The sequence below is a fragment of the Rattus rattus genome, chromosome 8 (genome assembly GCF_011064425.1).
Source record: "Rattus rattus isolate New Zealand chromosome 8, Rrattus_CSIRO_v1, whole genome shotgun sequence".
In the NCBI taxonomy this organism is placed as follows: Eukaryota; Metazoa; Chordata; class Mammalia; order Rodentia; family Muridae; genus Rattus; species Rattus rattus.
The window spans coordinates 55,083,996-55,103,845 of NC_046161.1; the positions used below are offsets into that span (position 1 = coordinate 55,083,996).

Sequence of the window (19,850 nt, forward strand, 5' to 3'; positions counted from 1 at the left end):
TATACATATCCCCAACTTCTCCTTCCAATCCCTCTTGGTCAATTTTCCCCCCTCACTTTTGGTTACGAGTGAAGTTTTATTGACTACACTCTGTTCCATTTTCCCCTCCACAGCAGTATACTAACACTTAACCACGGAGGCCAGAAGACAGCATCGCCTCCCCTGGGAGGAAGGTTAAAGTCATTTGTGTGCTGCCATGTGGGTCCTGAGAAAAAACCATCCTCTACAAGAACAGCCAGTGCTCATAACTGCTAAACTATCTCTCCCGCTGCACTGCATACACTGACTCCTAGCGTGTTAACTCTCCATCTAAAAATGCAACTCCCTTTTCTTATAGGTTGTTGGCCCCAGAGATTCCCATGTGTGTGGCGGTAAGACTTGTGGTCCTTTTTCTCATGAAGATCCTAGATGGGAAGTCGCTCCTGCAAGCTGGTTTGTATGTAGGTTAAGCTGGGACCCGATAAGAGGAAGATAATTTTAACCTATAAAGGGCTTGTGAATGGGAAGAAGAGTGGAGCCTGGGGAGATAAGAACCGGTCTAGGCTGGATCTTTCTAACCTTAGACCACCCAAGTGTGCAGGAACAACAGGCCAGGAGCCGGCGCTCTGCCTCCGTTCACTGAGTAGCACAACTCTACACGCCCGAATAGCTGAAGTTCTCCAACTTTTCCTCCAGAGGGGAGAGGAAGGGTGTTATGAAGTTTAAAAGGGAAGTCCCGCCCCCTTCCCGGTTTCCGATTGGTTTGGACCGACCCCACCCCAGCCAGGCGACGGGACCGATTGGCTGCGGGAGGGACCGGGTTGAGCGTAGCCCCCGGGGCCCCAGGTGGCAGGTGGGGCGGGCCCCGCGCGCTCCCGGGCGTCAGCAGCTCCGGCTCTTGCCCTCGCAGCCCGCAACCTGGTGGGGACCCGGACCCTTCAGAGCCGCGACCATGAAGAGCCTCAAGTCCCGGCTGTGGAGGCAGGACGCGCCCGGCCCCACGTCACCCACATCTCCCACCGCGGTGACCAGTTCGGTGAGCAGCTCCTGAGGCGGGGACCTCCGGGATCCTCTCCTCTCTCTTGCGCCTCTCATCGCAGATCAGAACTTCTCAGAAAAGTCCTGCGTCCCCTTCTCACTTTGGCCTTTGCGGAGTACCCTATTCCCACCCCTTTCCTCCGGGAGACCCCCTCTCTGTCTTCCCGTGGTGCCATCCCGCTCTTCGCTTGTCCGGTCGCGCTTGGCGCCCGGGATACCGGGCCAGGTAGCTCCCGTCTTCCACCCGGTGCCGCCCGCGCCGCCTGTGCGGACTCCAGACCCACCATTCTCCGCGGCTTTCAGGCGTGCCAGAGTTGGGAGAGACGTTGTGTGTCCTCCGCTGAGACTGTCACAGGGGAAGTCTGGTTCTTAGCCAGGCTGGGCAAGAATAGGGATCTCTCGAATACAGACAAAGCCCCGCTTGTGTTTGACCCTGGAGTTGGCGAAGTCGGGAAGGTGATTGTCCTGTTGGCAGAGTAAATCCCACCTGTGGGGCAGGTGGGTGCGGAACATGGGTGCCGAGCTGAAGCCTGGCCTCCGTGTGCGAGCGGAGAGAAGTGGAGTTGTAAGGCTTCTCTGTAAATTGGCAGAGAGAACAGAAATCTTGGGAAACATCCTGACTGCAGATGTTGGAACTTGGATAGTTTGGCAGGTTAGAATGGCCGTCTCATCATAATTCTGTTATTAAGGAAGTTCTATTTTAAAAGTCTTTCAGAGTCAAATACAGAGGAAATGGAATGTGCAAATTGCCCGATGTTCCTAATTAAAAAGGACCTTTATAATTTTGTGCAGATTTCAGCTAGGGGTTATATGCTTTTTATGAGATACAAATTCATTTGTGCCTGGTTTTGAACTAATTCAGATCAGTGTCTTTCTAAAGGATTACCTTTAGTAGTAGTTTAGTTGGCCGTCAAGGGAACTGGAGAAACTAGACTTAAAAAAAAAAAAAAAGGAACAATGTTTTGGAGTCTGGATGTGGCGATGCTTGTCTGTAATCCCAGCATTTGGGTGGCAGAGGCAGGAGGATCACAAATTCAAGGCCAGCCTGGGCTATGTAGGGAGTTGAAGTCCAGCCTGGGTTATATGAAAACGTGATTCAAAAACGTGATTCAGACAACCAAGGTGGGAGAGCGCAGGGCAGAGAAAGAAATGATAAAATCCGGACGGCAGGCTTGTCCTTTGATGTTTGACCACGCCTCGGTGTGTTTTGTAAAGTCATAGAAAAAGGTTTTTTTTTTTTTTTTTTTGGCCTGGCTTAAAAAAATATTTGGCAGAAAAATGTAGTGTATCGGGGGTAGCCATGGTTACAGAGTTACAGATCAGCTTCTTTCCCAGTTCCTAGCAGAAGATCTGCCTTTCTCCAGACTTGCAGCTGCATTTGCCCTGGTTGGTTTGCACCAAGGGTTTATGTTCCCAGTCGGAGGAAGCCCGCGCGGTTGTGGCCACTGCTGCGGCTGGTGTTTTCTGTATGCACGTTGTCTTGACACCCACGAGTCTGTCTCTTGCGTTTGCCTTCAGCGTGCACTGAACTGAACATTCTGCCATTGCTTAAAACAACACCATCAACAGTTAAATGCGTGGCGCAAACCGTTCTTCCCGAAGCAACACACACTTTCAGTTTGTAAAGGTGTGGAATATTTTTTGTAGGTTTTTTTTTTTTTTTTTTTTTTTTTTTACTGAAAGGAGCTAGATAAACCAGCCAAGCATCAACGATAATGTAGGTGAACAGGAAGAACAGACCCTGTAGCTTTTCAGCCTATATAGCCCAGAATCTCTGGTTTGGTTCTCTGTCTCTCTCTCTCTGTCTCTCTCTCTGTCTCTGTCTCTGTCTCTGTCTCTCTCTCTCTCTCTCTCAATAGCAGCACATGTGACAGGTAAGATACAGTGTGTCCTGGTACTTTAATTTTTTAAAAATTGTAATCTAATTAATTAGCCAATTGATTGTGTGTGTTTGCTTGTGTATGCGCACATGTGTGTCTCAGTGTGTATGTAAGAGGTCAAAGGATAGCTAGCAGGAGTCTCTCTCTTTCCATGTGGATACTGGGATCAAACTCAGGCTTGGTTTGGTGGCTGGCCCTTTTACTCACTGAGTTGTTTCACAGATCCTCAAGATCTGAATTTCCCTTGTGAGTGAACTGACTCTTTTGGTGTCCTGAACCTCCTGCATCTTTTGCTAGGAACAGGTCGTCCTTTTTACCTTTCTGTCCATTGTTGACTTGTGTATGCTCTTCACATTCAGAAAACTGAGGCCTGTCATAAAACGTCTAAGACTAATTCTTAGCTATTTGTTGTTATTCTTTATGGTCATAGCATTCCTTATGCTGAAAGTGGTTGTTCTGATACAATGCAACCTTTGGTTTTATGACTTTATGCTACATGTTGGTCTTCTTAAGTGGCAACATTGAACACAACCCTTCCAAATTTCTTTGTGTGCTTTTTTTTTTTATTTCTTAGTTTCATTACATTTATTTATTTAGGCAGGATCTCACTATGTAGCCTTGGCTACCCTGAAATGCACTATGTAGACTAGGCTGTCTTAATAGACCTGCCTGCCTCTGTTTCCCAAGTGCTGGGATTGGAGGCGTGGGCTGCCCCACCGGCTTGGCTCAGTTTTATTTTTAAACATTTATTCCCTGTGATTTAAGAGGGTTTACAGCTTGGTTTCTCTTTCTTCCCCCTGTTCCCTTCCAAGTTCTGAATCTCTTAATGTGAGTTTTAAAACATTCATTTAACTTTCATGGGAATGATCATAATTTACTCTGAACAACTTCGGTATGTTTTTACCGTAGTTGTCTCTGCTTAAATCTCAGCGTAACCAGCTGAGCAACAGACTGAGAGCTGTAGATGTGTGAAGATTTGACGATGGTGTGCAGTACACAGCGTCATACCCTGCCAAGTTACAGTTGCATGTAGGAGAAGTGAGTTTAAATATTCTCAACAGCAGCAGTGTCAGATCAATGCCTAGGTGTTGGAGTTCAGTGACTGCGGTGCGTTTATATACTTATGAGAAAGAAGTAGGTAGGTGTGATGTCACAGCTGTACATAGGTAGTAGATATTTGAACGTTGATTGTCTTACTGCTCAAATTTGGAAATAGCCACATCAATTAACTGCAAACTTGGAAATCTCTGTGTTATATTTGTTTGTTTTGAGATGAGGTTTCACTTGGCTGGCCTGGAACTCACTATAAAGTCTAGACTTGCCTCAAATTCATGGCAGTCCCCCTGCTTCGGTCTCCCAAATGTTGAATTAACAGGTATGAGCCACTGTAACCCTCCCCCCCCCACCTCTCTTTCTGTCCTTTTTTAAATGATTTATTTATTTATTTTTATATTACATGCATTGGTGCTTTGCCTGCATGATGTCTGTGTGAGGGTGCCAGATCCCCTGGAACTACACATTTATTCTTAATTACTAAATTGGAGCTTTGGATTCCCCGCGGGGTCATTAAATGACTGGCAATACTACATCAGATCTGTATCAGTTATGTGCTGTACAGTAATAGTAGGCTTGCTTGTTCTCACGGAGTTCAGATTGGGACATTTGAGCAATAAGTTTAAGGGACTGAGGATGGAGCAGAGGTGCCGCAAACATTCTGTAAGCCCCTTCAGGTGGAGCTCTCTCCTTCAAATCGCATCTATCCCCAGTGCGGTAATGTATTAGGCGCTTTAAAAAATTACTCAATGTGTGAGTCGTGTGTGTGTGTGTGTGTGCATGCATGTGGGTGTGTACATGCTGGTGTGTGTGTGTGTGTGTGAGTGTGTGTGTGTGCATGCATGTGGGTGTGTACATGCTGGTGTGTGTGTGAGTGTGTGTGAGTGTGTGTGCATGCATGTGGGTGTGTACATGCTGGGGTGTGTGTGTGTGTGTCATGTGTGTGTGTGTGTGTGTGTGCATGCATGTGGGTGTATACATGCTGGGGTGTGTGTGTCGTTTGTGTGTGTGTGTGTGTGTGTGTGAGTCATGTGTGTCGTGTGTGTGAGTGTGTGTGTGTGAGTGCGTGAGTATGTGGGGACTGTGCTTGTGGGTGTAGTGTCTGTAGAGGCTAGAATATATATAGGTGCTAAGTTCCCAACTTGGATCCCCTGTAAGAGCATCAAGTGCTCTTAACTGTTGAGCTGCAGTCCGGTTTATTAAGTTCTTGACTGTAAACCTCATTTTGATTTTCCCCCCACTCTGGGCTGTTTGTTACTTAGAACTGTGGATTTTATAAGTCAACTGGAATATCTCTTCTGACGCATCTTGCCAGTCTCAGTCAGTACTCAACCAAAAACAAACAAACAAACAAAAAATCAATGTTTCTAAAGGATGAAAATTACAAATGGAGCCACTGAAAAAAACAAACAACAAAAAGTAAAAAACCCAAACCATACTTTTTCCCCCCACCAGGGATATTAGCTCCTAATTAGAAAGCATAAAGGTTTAAACAGGTAATTGTTTTAGTTGTGGCTCTGAGAATGAGGGCTCGTGTGTTAGGCCCTGAGGTTTGAATGCTCTTGATGCGATGCCGTCGGGGCTGCGATGCCGTCAGGGCTGCGATGCTGTCAGTGCTGCAGTGACTTTGGGATAATTTGAATAATTAAGACGGGAAATTGTTATGCTTATCCGCTCATTCTAAACTTAGGATGTTACTAAGCACAGTTTACCCATTGTCATCGAGGAACCCACCCTTTAATTAAAAATGTTTGCCTTAATTGATGCTTTGTTTAGACAGCTTCTTATTGTCATCCCGGTGGCCCTGGAAGGGAAGGTACAAACCAGACTCTTCTTTTGAGTTATGGAGATGGCTCTGTTGAGAAAATACTTGCTTTACAGGCCCAAGCCCCACAACCCAGGTGAGAAAAACTGGTGTCGAGACGCTGCTTATAATCCAACTCGGGGAGGCAGATGGGGCAGACCTGGGCAGTGCTAACCAGCCTTGCCAGCCTACTTAGAGACTCTGCACCCATGAGAGACCCCCTCTCAGAACAAGGGGGACTGCCACTCCCCTGGCATGGCATTCCAGGTTGTCCTCCGCCTTTCATGTGATGCTGGGCACACACACGTGCGTCGGTGCACACACAGTTCTCTCCTCACACCTCAGCACTGGCAATAAGGCCGTATCAGGCTCACCTGGAAACAGATGCGCATCGGAGCCGCAGACTCGGACTGTCGTTCCCCTACAGTGTTCAAGCTCCTGTGTGTGTGTGTGTGTGTGTGTGTGTGTGTGTGTGTTGCACGCGTGCACATGCGTGCATGACGCCAGAAGATAACTAGATCCAATGGAAACTATGCCTTTTGAATGTTTTTTTCTTTTCCTTTTTTCCGGAGCTGGGGACTGAACCCAGGGCCTTGCGCTTGCTAGGCAAGCGCTCTACCACTGAGCTAAATCCCCAACCCCTGCAAGTACTCTTAACCGCTTTTTCCAGCTTATCAAGATCATACATATGATATATATATAAATATATACACAAATATATCATATATAATATATAAATATATGTCATATATAAACATAATATAGTATGTAATAATATATATATATACACACACACACACACACAGGTATACATGCACATATATACACTTTCCCCTTCAACATCTTCTCAATATGTCATCCTTCCTGCTTTGTATCTTTCCTCCCATATAGTCCACTTGAGTGATAGTTTAAATTTTTTTTTTCTTTTCCGGGGCTGGGGACCGAACACAGGACCTGCACTTCCTAGGTAAGCGCTCTACCACTGAGCCAAATACTCAACCCCCGATAGTTTAAATTTTAATTACCTTATTATGCATCATCTATACACGTTCAAAACCATCAGGTTAGACACCGAAACTCACTTTATTTTTTTAAATCTGTGTGTGTGTGTGTGTGTGTGTGTGTGTGTGTGTGTGTGTGTGTGTATTCACGTGTGTGAGGGTGTGTGTTTGTGCATGTGGAAGGCAGAGGGCAACCTCAGATGTCATCTTCAGGCGCCCACCTTTGAGACTTGTATAGACTTAAGCTCATCAGTTAAGCCAGCTCTGCTAGCCAGCAAGTCCCACAATTCCTCAGTTTCCACTTTCCCGGGGCTGGGTTACAAGCACATGCCGTCCCGGCTTTCTGTGTAGATTTAGAAACTCAAATTCAGGTTTCCAAGCTTGCAAGGCAAGCACTTAACCAGCTGGGCCGTCTCTCCAGCCTCACAGTTACCTTATCTTGTTCTGAAGCTATGAAAACATAAATTGGTCTTAAAAATGGGTTAATAATTATACCCTCTTTGGGGAACTAGGTTAATTCCAAGGCAAGGACAGAGAAGCAAAGCCTAGAATCACTTTTTAGATTGGAGTGGAAGAATGCTATCAAAGATTGGACTTTGGAACCACAGGGAAGAGCCCCTCCTCCCCCACCAGGATGGGACGTTTTAAGCATCAATAAAGATAATGCTAGGGGCCTGCAGTCTACTAATGATTTAAAATTGAAATCGTTAGTCACCTTTGGGAGATGCTAGGACTCAGTTGCACTGTTTTAAGCTGGAGAAACAAATAAACTGTTTGGGTTTCTTCCTTTGTGTGAGCTGTATTATCTCAGCAGAACAAAATCTGTGAAAGGGAAAGCTCCCAATAGAAGAGGAAGGGCTGAACTAGTGTATCGAATATTCTGTTCTAGCTACTGAGTGAGGGAGGGGCAGGGGGGCTCACACTTACAGGTTTACAGTTCTGAATGAGTTAATGGATTTAGAGTCAGTGACCATCAGAGGCTATCAGTGTCTCAGTACAGAAAGACAAATAGACATAATTTATTCCTGGTCATTCCCACATTAGAATTCTTAAGAGGAGAGCCACACCTGGACACAAAAGCCCTTCACATTCATCACCAGTGTTTTTAGAAATACTGAGGACAGAGGAACATGGGAAGTAGCCACCAAGATTCTGGCTGTGGGAAACTCTTAGATGAACCAGTTTCTTTATAAGAGGGACGAGATGGAGTAGGAACCTAGTGATCCCAAGAGATTAAGGGTTTAGAAGCCATTAACCAATCGGAATGGTGGACATTTTGAACCCCCAATAAATAACTGTAAAATGTGCATGCTTCCCCAGACCATTGTGGGAATGGAACCAGCAGTTATAAACTCGATATGGAATTTTATTCAGCAGATTCTAGTGTGACAGTGGTGGCGATGGGATATCGTTCATGAAGGATATCTCTCAGAGAATATCTAGAAGAACACTGACGGATGTTTGGGGTTTACTTGAGGATGTCCTAGGGCGCGAGAGGGGATACAGTTAGAGCAGGATTGGCCATGAATCCACATTTGAAGCTTAGTGCTCACAATCAATGTGTTTGCTTCAGTGGTCTTACTGAATTTAGCTAATGTCCTAAGCGTTAGGTCTCAAAGAAACCCAGGACAAACCTCACTCAGTACCTGTGGCTCCTCCCAGCACTTGTCACCCCACTGCCCCTACCCTAAACCTCTCCTTCCCAGGGGTCGGGCTTCTGCTTCCCCTTCCCCATCTTTTCTTCCCTATAGAGCTCAGCCATTTCAGCCGTGCACTCTCTTGACCTCTTGGTCAGCTTGCCCCTCCTTCTCCTATCTCACTCTCCTACCCTCATAGCCCAGTTCAGTCTGCTGGCCATATTCAGTCTGGACCCTTCCAGAAGCCTCTGACTAAGTTCCCCCTCATATCGACAATAAACCATCTCCTCGTTCATACCTTAGAGGGGTCAGTTTTTATTTACTATAAAGTTTCTATAATAAAGATCTAGTCATAGCCTGCAAGAACTTGAAGAGAGGTAGACATAAGCCCTCAGAAGAAATGGTATGAGAACCATGATAGACATCGCTATAGGTGAGGTGCTGAGGGGATGGCTTGACGGTAAGGCGCTCCAAAAGTGTAAGGACTTGAGTTTGATCTGCAAACCTCGGTGTCATGGTACATGCTTGTAATCCTAACCCTGGTGGGTGGTGGGGTAGAGCCTAGGGAATCTCTGGGGCTAGCTGACCAGCCAGCACAGCCTGCTTAGCAAAGTGAGACCCAGGAGAGCCTCTGTTTCAAGCAACTAGGTGAGGGGCCACTGAGGAAGGTCAACTGGGATTGTCTTCTGTTTTCACATGTGCCTGCATGAACATGCACATATCTGCACGCACTCTTCACACACAGTCTTATGCACACAAAGTCTGTATAGATTGTTGTAGGTGCACCCGTGTGTAAGGTGGGCTCAGAGGAAAGATTGGGAACTAACCAACTAGGATGGCCTTCTGAGGCTGAAGAATACGTACCGTGCCTGCGTTCATACATGTAATTACGCAGCCCACTCGAGGGGCAGCAAGTTTGGAAAGCAGCTCTGGTGTTACAGTGTAGATGACGCAAACTATCTGAGTTTAAGAGTTCGGGAGGCAGTGAGATGGCAGAAGGCTACCGTGGGGCATTAGGAAACGTTTTTTCTTTAAAAAAAAAAAACAAAACAAAACCCTTTTTTTTTTTTTTTTGGTTCTTTTTTTTGGAGCTGGGGATCGAACCCAGGGCCTTGCGCTTCCTAGGCAAGTGCTCTACCTCTGAGCTAAATCCCCAACCCCCAAAACAAAACCCTTGAATTAAAATTTTGAATTACTTGACAAGTTTAAAACATTATTTGGCGAAATCTTGGCAGGGCTGTGGGACTTTGATTCTTAGAAATGATTACAGTAGAGAAATAACAGCTTCATCTTCCTCTCTCCTTCTTGGACAGAGCTAAGGGTGAGCAGAATTAAGTTATCAGCCATGCTGAACTTACAGTGGAGTCTTGGGAAAGAGAGCTAAGAAGACTAGATAAAACATCACAGCATGTGTGCACTGTCTCTGACTCCTTCCCATTACTGGAATCCTTTACTGTTCCCTGTCTGAGTTAGGCAAGTATTTGCCCTGCCCCCTAAGGGCTAAAGTTCCCACGGGCATGAGCAATAGGCCCAAGTGATTTATTTAGGGAACTTGTCCCCAGAACAGATGCTCACTTCAGAAATGGCTCTCTGACATCAGAAGCAGGAGCAGGGATGGTTGACTCCTATTGCCTTGCCCTTTCCCCTAAATGGTAACGCGATGGAAGTTCTATATCAGTGTTCCATAGTTCAACACAGTATGTGTTTCTTCCATCCAAACAATCAAACAAACAAACAAAAGAACCAACCCCAAACCAACCACTACAAATAAATTGGGTGGTTTTGTTGATACTTACAAGGGGACATCTTTAAATGGTGACATCTCCAACACGGTGCTCCAAAGAGGAGATGATGTGTTAGTGCCACCAGTGGCCGTGGCAGTGTCCTGTGTTGAGAAGTGATTGTGTAATCCAGTGTGACACAGCATAGACCCTGACAGGTTAGGAGTACACCTGTTAGAGTAAAAGACTGTCTGTGATTTAAAACCTTCCACGGCAGGGAACGCCGTTCTCTGGTAGAGCCCTGAATGAGCCCGTGTGAGGCCTCAGATTCTTTCCTCAGTATCAGGAAGCTTCTGCCTGGGAGGCAGGCTTCCCTTCCCATAAGATCATGCATGTTTATTGTAGAAAACAAAATATAGTTGAAGAGAATCAGGTGGATAGGAGTCCATTCTCAGTACCATTAATGGTGGCTCTGTCTGTTTGAGAGATGCCAAGCTCCCTTTTGGTTATCCAATTAGGGTATGATCCCTTTGATAACAGTAATGATTTCCGAATCATATTTTATTCAAATAAACTTTGTACTTGGGATCTGTCCATGGGCTGGCAAAATGCTAAGGGCATAAAAGTTCTTGTCCCTGAGCTTGATATCCTGAGTTCCATCCCCCACATGCACATAGTCTAAGGAGAGAACCGAGTCCTCCAGATTGTCCTCTGACCTTCACACACAAGCACATGTGCACACACACAAAGCAGATACATACAAGAAAGTATTTTTAGAAAGCTATTAGTAACTTGAAATGACGTGAGCAGCTACAAAGAGCACCCTGATTGCTCATCATTGTTTGCAGATATTACTTATGAGTAAGGAGTTTTAGCGACAGTACCCATAACTCGTACTTCCTGAGTGTGTTGCCTGGTCCGTGTCTGAGTGATATGTGCTTTCTCTGTTCTCACGGCAATTCTGACCAATGGTCCTGTTGCCTTCGAAGTTAAACAGTTTACCTGCCTGTGGTTTATAGCTAGTAGAGAATAGCAAGTTTGGTAACCTGGCTCGGAAGCTCAGGATACTGACCATTCTGAATGGATATAGTTTAAAATTTAGCACTGGGTATGGTGTGCACGCCTTTAATCCCAGCCCTTGAAGACAGAAGCAGGTGGAGCTCTATGAGTTTCAGGCCAGCCTGGTCTACAGAGCTCCATGTAGCCAAGGCTACATAGAGAGACCCTCCTCAAAAAAGGCACAACAAAAATTTAATATCTGGGGATTTGTACCTTGAGAGGAATTGTTTAAGAGCAAGGAAGGGCTTCATACAGGAACTCTCAAAACCCATTTGTGTTTCTCAGTGACATATGAAGCTGCGTCTCTGTACCCTTCTGCTGACAAAGACCTTAAGGATCTCTGCCAACTTTATGTTGTATGGCTTTAAGTTTGGCTTTAAATGGATTCTACTAATGGGACGTTCGAACGTGTTCCCTTTCTCTGGCTCCTTGATGTTTAGTGATTACTTGTTTGAGCTCTTTGTTTCTTCCTCTGAGGTCTCCTTCCAGCCATCTGCAGGAGTGCTACATCTTTGTTTTTGCTACTTGGCCAGTTACAGCCTTGAGAGGGAGGGGCTTGTTTCCTGTCTCTCATTGCTGCTGAGCCTCTGTCTCCTTCCCTCCTTTCTGGGAGTTTCTGTCTTAGGTGTTTAATTTTGTGACAGTTGTTACATTAAGGCTTAGCTGTTTTATCTTTACAGAGAGTGTAACTCTCACGGGTATCGGGTCTCTAGTGTGTAACTGGTAGGTATACAGGTCTATGGAGTGTGACTCTCATGGGTATACAGGTCTCTTGTGCGTAACTCGGGTGTACAGGTCTCTAGTGTCTAACTTGAAGGTAGTAGGTCTCTAGTGTGTAACCCATAGGTGTAGAGGTCTCTAGTGTGTAACTCATAGGTATACAGGTCTCTAGTGTGCAACTTGTGGGTGTACAGGTCTCTAGTGTGTAACTCATGGGTGTACAGGTCTCTGGTGTGTAACTTGTAGGTATGCAGGTCTCTGGTGTGTAACTCTTGGGTATACAGGTCTCTGGTGTGTAACTCGTGGGTACACGGGTCTCTGGTGTGTTCTGTTAGAACTGCCACCTCTGATTCTGCAGTGTCTGATGTCCTACTTTCACTCTGCTGTCTGCCCTTTATATACATGTGTGAGTTCACTGGCATAGAATCCATCAACCCCAGTCTCAACAATTGACATTTAAGAAGGTATAAGTCATGAGGACCTAATCAAACTAAATTTGCCCAACTTGTTGTCTGGAACATCTTGGTGCGTGCGTGTGTGTGTGTGCGTGTGTGTGTGTGTGTGTGTGTGTGTAAAGGTATATAGTGTTTTTGAGATGACATATTTTTAGTGTTGACTGTATTGATCAGTTGTCAAGACTGACATTTCCTTCCTGGTTAGGCTTTTCCTTTCATGTGCACTCAGTGGTCATCATCATCATCATCATCGTCGTCCATGTGACTGGGTTGGAATCACATAGGAGATGGGTGAAGATGCCTCTGGTGCCCTAGTGAAGGCATTTCCAAGGGGACTGAAGGAGGAAGACCCCCGTGAGTGTGGGTGGCTGGGGTCTAGGCACCAGACTCTATTGGGGAAGCCAGTAGAGAATCCTCTTCTCTGTGCACACTGCTTGGTGTCTGTCAGGCTGACCCAAGCTAAAGGGATCTGAGATAGAAAAGTGAACTGAGAAACACCTCCCTCAAAGTGGCCTGTAGGCAAGTCTGTGCGGTATTTTCTTGATTAATAATTGATGTCGGAGCGCCCAGCCTACTGTGGGCAGTGCCATTCCTGGACAGGTGGACCTGCATTGTGCAAGAAAGCAAGAGCTAGCAGTGGGGAACAAGCCGGTGAGTAATGTTCTTCTATGGTTCCTGCTTCAGTTCCTATCTCCAGGTTCCTGCCACTAGGTTCCTGCTTGAGTTACTCCAGTAATGGACTGTAATCCAGCAGTAAAAGCCCCTTTCTTCCTGAAGCTGCTTATGGTCATAGAGTTTTACCGCAGCAATAGAAAGCACATTAAGACACCATGCTTCCTGGTGGAGGCCTCCTCTTTCTCCTTCCCCACCCCCATTTCTTCTTCACCAGACGGGTGCTCTAACCACTCACTGTACGGCACAGCCCCATACAGTAACGCTTTCTAAACCAATGAGACTATATAGTTCTGCCTTCTTTGTTCTGTTATTTCTTGTTTCTCTCATTTGCATGGTGCTACTCAGTGGCTGTTGGGGTATTTTGAAAGTGAACCTTCAGTGAGGAACCTGTGAGGGTAGTTCTGATAAAGCAGGCACACTACCGAATTGAAGAGGGATTCTAAGGAAACACGTGCTTCTGGTTTATGGAAGGGTTTGACTGGCTCTTATCTAGCTAACCCTGGCCTCAAACTATGGTACAGCATGGCTCTGAACTCCTGATCCTTCTGCCTCCACCTTCCAAGTGCTGGAATTGCAGGCAGGTACCACCACTCCCCGCCAGAGGTCCTATAACTGAGGTAGCTTTTCTTTAGTCATTTCTGTCCTTTTGGTAGATTTTTTTAAAGAGATTTAAATTTTTATTACTTATAACTGTTTCTGTGGATATATACCTGTGAGCTTAGGTGGCGGACAGGTTAGAAGCATAGCATGCCTTCCTTGCAGCTGGAGTTATTTCAGGCTGCCACTGTGGGTGCTGGGAACTGAACTTGGTCCTCTGTAAGAGCAGGAAGTGCTTATATCCATTTAAAACAAAGCAAAGCAAAACCAGCCAGCCAGCCAGCCAGCCCATTGTAAAATGTAAGCAGTAATCGTGGTGATGCACAAGTAGGCATGTGAGGAAAATGAAAGCACTTTTCAGTCTTAGCAATGGCCTACTGAGGACCAAAGGATCTCTGTCCATAGCTTCTGGAAGTACCTGGACAGAGGGAAGGGAGTGTTAGCACGCTGGTGCTCCCGAAGCCTGGGCAGTTTGAACTGAGTCTTGCTAATTGCTGTCATGACCTTTGAGAAACAACTTAAGTACATTTATTTCAAAGTCTGGAAAATGGGAGCTAATGATTGTGTTTTTCCAGAAGTGAGATAAGGTGTAACCAGTGCTTGGCCAAAAGGGCCACACCTGTCCTGTGGCCACCTCCCGAGAGACACTGTCAGCCATCAACTGTGGCAACTTGGCTCTGTTGCCTTCCTATTTGTGCATTTGCAAAAGTCTTTCCAGTATTTTCATTCTTAAGGAATACAAGCCCTTGTAGGCTCCTATTTAGGCTAGACCTCCAGAATTCACCCACGTCTGCCTCTGGTAGCTCCTGTAGGGACACACTGCAGTCTCTGTTTATCAACGACAGGAAAGTAATATTTCTCAAGCATTCAGTCTCGTACTTTGAGCACTAGGAGATGAGAGGCTCCCAGCTTTTTAAAGGAGCTCTGTCAAGATAATGAAGCAGGCATGTGATGGGAAGCTACTGGCCTAGGAGGGAATGTGTGGTAGAGTGCAAAGTACTGACCGGAAGGAGTGTGTGATGCAGTGCAAGCTGTCCAGGGCAGGGCCAAGGCACAGGGAGTGGGAGCCAGTCAGGTGTCCCTTTATTTTGAACTGCTCACAGCCTCTTGGTGCACTGACAGTGCTATCAGATCCAGTAGGTGTTTATATCTACTTAGTTACAGCCCTCACCCCAGAAGGTAACCATGTACCCATTAGGCAGTCTCTTCCTACTCTCTCTTCTCCTGCTCCCTGGCAACCACCAGTCTGCTGAGTGAGCTGCTTAATCTGAAGCTTAAAAGAGGTGGATGGAAGCCGTCCAGGATAGGGCAGCGACCGTGGAGAGGGAACCGCTAAGGCACAGGGAAGAGAAATAGGGTGGAGCGAGGAAGCTGGTTTGATTGGCAGCTCTGCATTATTGGATCCTAGAGTAATATCCAGGATGTTGGGTGGCAAGTAGGCAGGGAGATAAAGTCACGGTATCTTGAAGGACTCCATCTTTAAGAGTATTGCGCTTGGGGCTGGATAGATGGGTCAGTTTATACGAGTACTGGCTGTTCTTCCGGGGAACCTGAGTTGCGTTCCCATCACTTACACACAGTTGTAACTCCAGACCCAGCCGATCTGACGGCCTCTTCTGGCTCCCTGGACAGGCAAAACACATAAATATATATATACATGTCTACATAGTTTATCTGTCTGCCTGCCTGCTAATCTATCTATCTATCTATCTATCTATCTATCTATCTATCTATCTATCTATCTATCTATCATATCCAAACACATATATGTATATACATACACACTTACATATATTTAAAAATAAGAGAGATTGTTGGTGTGTGCTGTGAACACAGAGGTGGGGGTGCCATGTTCAGTGCAGTTTTCGTGGATTTCTGTGGGAGCACCAGTGAGAACAGCTTTGAGAGGGTCAAGCTTGGAGCAGTTCCGAGCAGTTGTAGTGGTGCAGCCTGGAGGTGGTGAGGGTCTGGAGCCTACAGTGCTGGAGAGACTAGAGAGTCGGGCACCCAAGGCCTACAAAGCGACCGACCAAAGCCATCCGGCCAACAGACAGATTGTCAGAATCCCACCCACTCCTAGCCCGAGAGAGTCCCACAAGCCCTGTGTTTGAAGCCCCGGGTGTGACTACCTGGTAATTATGCTCTTAGCAGGTAACCACACATCAGCAGCCCAGGTGGGTGTTTAAATATTCTTATCTATAGTCAGATGAATGGCTCAGGGTGCTGTTGGAGATGGGAAAAATACCCCGACAGCTAAACTTAGTAGGCTGATAATCAATGTAAGCACAGAGTAAGCAGATAGGTGTTTGGCGAAAAATTGAAACATAATTAAAGAGACTAGCACAATAGGCTAGGGGGAATTTGCCTGCTAGATTCAGAAGCAGATGCTTGGCTGTATTTTCTCTTAAACTTCTATTTTCTGGATTGTGTGTGTTCTGTGTGTGTGTGTGTGTTTGTGTGTGTGTGTGGAATTCGGCAGGTAACTTGAAGGAGGTATTTTTCTCTCTCTTCCATGTGGGTTCTGAGGATTAAAGTCAGTCATCGGGCTTAGCACCAAGTGCCTTTACATGCTGAGCCGTCTTGTGGGTCTTGTGGTTCTGGCTATATTTTCTCTGCATTTGACTGTGTATACAAAATAGTTTATATACGACTTTTCAGCCAACCATTTGAAGGCAAGTTATAGAATTCTATTTCAGCTCAAATACTACGTCACATGCCACTTAAGGACAGGACAGCTTTAGTCAGAGAAATGACTCAGCAGTTAAGATGCTGGCTGCTCTTCCACAGGGCTTGTGTTCAGTTCCCAGTTCTCACATGGAAGCTCACAACTGCCTGTAACTTCAGTTTCAGAGGATCGGACTCCCTCTTCTGGCCTCTGTCAGCATTGCACACGTGTAGTGAGCAGACAAATGTGCAAGCCAAACGCCCATATACATGAAACAAAAACAAATCCTAAAAAAAAAGGAATAGGACCCTTCCATATCTCCAGTGTAATGTGCTGTGTGAAACCATAGCTCAAAGATGAGGAAACAGAAAGCTGGTATAAGTGAGAGTCTGAGACAGTGAAGCTTGCTGTCTTTCACAGTCTAGCCCTGCCAAGGCGTGCTGTGGATGATTTCTGACGTACCTGTGGACACTCATGCTAACCGGTATGAGTCCCTTAAAGCACTGTAACACCAGGATGCCCATTTAGTTAGGAAACTATGTGTCAGCCAACAGGTGAAGGGGCGCCGGTGCTCCCTGTAGGCTGCGTAGAGCAGTCATGATTACTGACAGGACGTGTGAGAACAGGATGTTCATGTGTCAAGCGGGTGGCCTCAGGCTGTGCGTGAGATTTGGGGCTGGCTCCTGTTGGGCCTTTTACTTCTACTCCCCCACCTCCCCACAAGTGCCGTGCTCCAGAGCCCATTCCTTCAGCGGAATGACACAAAACTTCAGATGGAGTCTCCAGGAGACAGCTGCCTGAGAGCCATAGAAACACCACTCTCAGGGCTCTGATCCTTTCCTCTGATAAGTAAATGCTTCCCTGTGCGGTGTTTCTGCTAGGCTGGGTCAGCAAACTGCCTACTCTCCCCCAGCACTGGGGTTACACGTGTGCATAGCATTACTTGGCTTTTTCTGTTTTCAAGATTTATTTATGCATGTATGCTTGTTATCTAGGGAATGCTAACAAAAAAATTCAGTGTATACCTTTACATGTCTAAAGCTGGTTTTTTAGTTTTTAAAGTTAATCAGTTTTAAGGCTATAATATTATTTTCAAATAGCTACATAAACTATTGAAATATTCAGAATAGCTCATATGATTCTGGAAATTAGATTATTATGTCTCATATTTGACCATTAAAATACATTTTCTGGTTTTAATTTTAGCTAACAGTAGTATACTTTCTGTTGGTTTATTTAAGTAGGATTTTTATAAAAAATGAGCTTCGATGTAAATTTTTCTATTACTCTACCTTTTAAAGTTTATGTATGTGAATACTTACCATATGGGTGCTTGGGAGATAAGGTGGTGGTAAGCCACCATGTGGGTGCTGGGAATTTAACTCAGGTCCTCTGCAAGACCACAAGTGTCCTTAATTGCTGAGCTGTCTCCCTGGGCCCCTACTTTGCCTTTTTATTTGTTTGTTTAAATAAAAAGCAAAATTTAGAAATGGCCAAAGCAATGTCTTTAAACATTAGCTCTATTGAGCAGAGACAGTTGGTAGTGGAAAAGACCAGAGATGGCAAGATGGTAGAAAATCTTGCTTTGGGTCTTAGCACCGCATCTAAAACTGGGGCAAAGCACTTTACCTCAGTGAGCTTTCATGTGTTTCTCGTACCTGACCAGAAATTTTAAGGTCTACAAAAGAAAATATTTTGGAGCATTGGCGGCTAATTTGGCAACCATTCAGTCTTGCCAGGTATGTCTGAAGACTGGATTGGCTCAACTCTGAAAGTAGAAAATGGTGCTCACACCCTGAGGTAAACCGTGAAATTTGCTGCTTAGGTGAAGAAGGGGGAAAAGGCGTCCAGATTTTAACTCAAATTGCTTTTCATGTTGGTTCATGAGTGGAAAATAGTACGATTTTTGTTTCTCTGCAGAGTGGGGTTGAGTGGCTAGTCGAACAAAGCCTGCCTGATAGGGGACGATCTTCATAAAGGTGACAGGGGGCACGTTTTTCCCTCAGCTAACCTTCAGCACAGAGTGGACACTGTATGACGAAGGGTTTCATACTTATGGCCATCTGAATGCCACATTCCTTTGTGGCATTCATAGCTGTCAATGTGCTCTTTCAACTGGCTCACACGAGTGGACACAATCGTCTCGTTTTATTGAGAACGAGTCATTGGAACAACTCGTAGGTTTGCCAGTGTTGAAGTCATAGTTACTTCAAAAATAATAATCCCAGCAAAGATTTTTACACCCTTTTTTCCTTTAAAATCTTGATTCTTTCTTGCCTACTCCGGTGTTATTCCTGGGAACTCCTATTGGTCCCCTCGTCGACTGCCCCTCTCTGGATCTAGTACCAGCATGGCTTGGCATTAGTAGTTTTTTTTTTTTTTCTCTCACTGGCAGCTCTGACTAGAGGTGAAACACTGACGACTGTAATGTATTTATGGCCTACTGTGTACTGTCTGTGTAGCATATATTTACCACCCATTGTATACCAACATGGCATGATACCCATAGGTAGGTAGGTATGTATATATATATATATATGTATGTATGTATGTATATTTGAATGTTTGGTCATTGGGGGGGTGGTACTACTTGACAGGGATTAGGAGGTGTAGCCTTGTTGGAGTAGGTGTGGTCTTACTGGAGAAAGTATGTCTCTGGGCATGGGCTTTGGTGTTTCAAGTGCTCAGATCAGGCCCAGTGCCCCTCTCTCTTCTTGCGGCCTGCTCATCCAGGTGTAGAATTCTCAGCTACTTCCCCAGTAAGTGTCTGCCTGCATGACGACATGCTATCTGCCATGCCGATAATGGACTACGCCTCCAAACTGTAAGCCAGCCCCAGTTGAATGCTTTCCTTTATAAGAGTTGCCGTGGTCATGATGTCTCTACATCAATAGAAACCCTAAGACCATGTTCTTCCCTTTCTTTCTCTTCTTCACCCCCACTTCTTTATCTCTCCCCTACTCCCTTCCTCTTCTTCTCTCCTTACTCTCACTTCCTGGTAGGGATAGGCTATCTTAGCTGGGAGTCTACAAGCTGAGCCCTCGATGTTAAGAGGCCTGCCTACCCAATCCCTGGCTTGGATCCCTTAGTTGTAATTTCTTGTAATGACCCTTAGGCAGGATGCCCTGTAAATGGCTTGGTCTCTGGCAGACCTCTTCACCTCCTCTGATTTTGTAGCTAGGATTGGACTGAAGTTTGTTCTATGGAGATTGTCGTTGGTTCAGTTTTGTGGTTCTAGCCTCTCCTGAGATACGACCTGTCACTCAAGTGGCAGCAAACCTCACCTGCACGCTTATGCTTCTCTCTCCCCCAGATATTCAACCTGTGACCAGCCAGAGTGTTTGTCTACCGTGTACAAAGCCCTGGGTTTGATTGCTAGCACTGTACAATTCTAGTGCTATGGTACACATCTGTAAACCCAGCACCAGAAATTCTGAATCATCCTTGGCTACGTAGTGCATTTGAAGCTGGCCTAAACTACAGGAGATCTTGTCCTAATAATTATTAATTCTTAATAAATAAATAATAAATAAGTAAATAGATAAATGTATGTGTTGTATTCCTAT

The 19,850-nt window shown here is 45.5% G+C and overlaps 1 protein-coding gene across 1 annotated transcript in view; it reads left to right on the plus strand.

Moving 5' to 3' along the window:
* Nucleotides 1-810: 810 nt before the first annotated feature.
* Nucleotides 811-19,850, plus strand: part of Uaca (uveal autoantigen with coiled-coil domains and ankyrin repeats) — an 87,872-nt gene continuing 68,832 nt past the window's right edge. Inside the window, exon 1 of the mRNA XM_032909561.1 lies at nucleotides 811-1,015. Within this exon, the coding sequence (XP_032765452.1) occupies nucleotides 932-1,015 (84 nt within the window). The 5' untranslated portion in view covers nucleotides 811-931. The remainder of the gene's footprint in view (nucleotides 1,016-19,850) is intronic.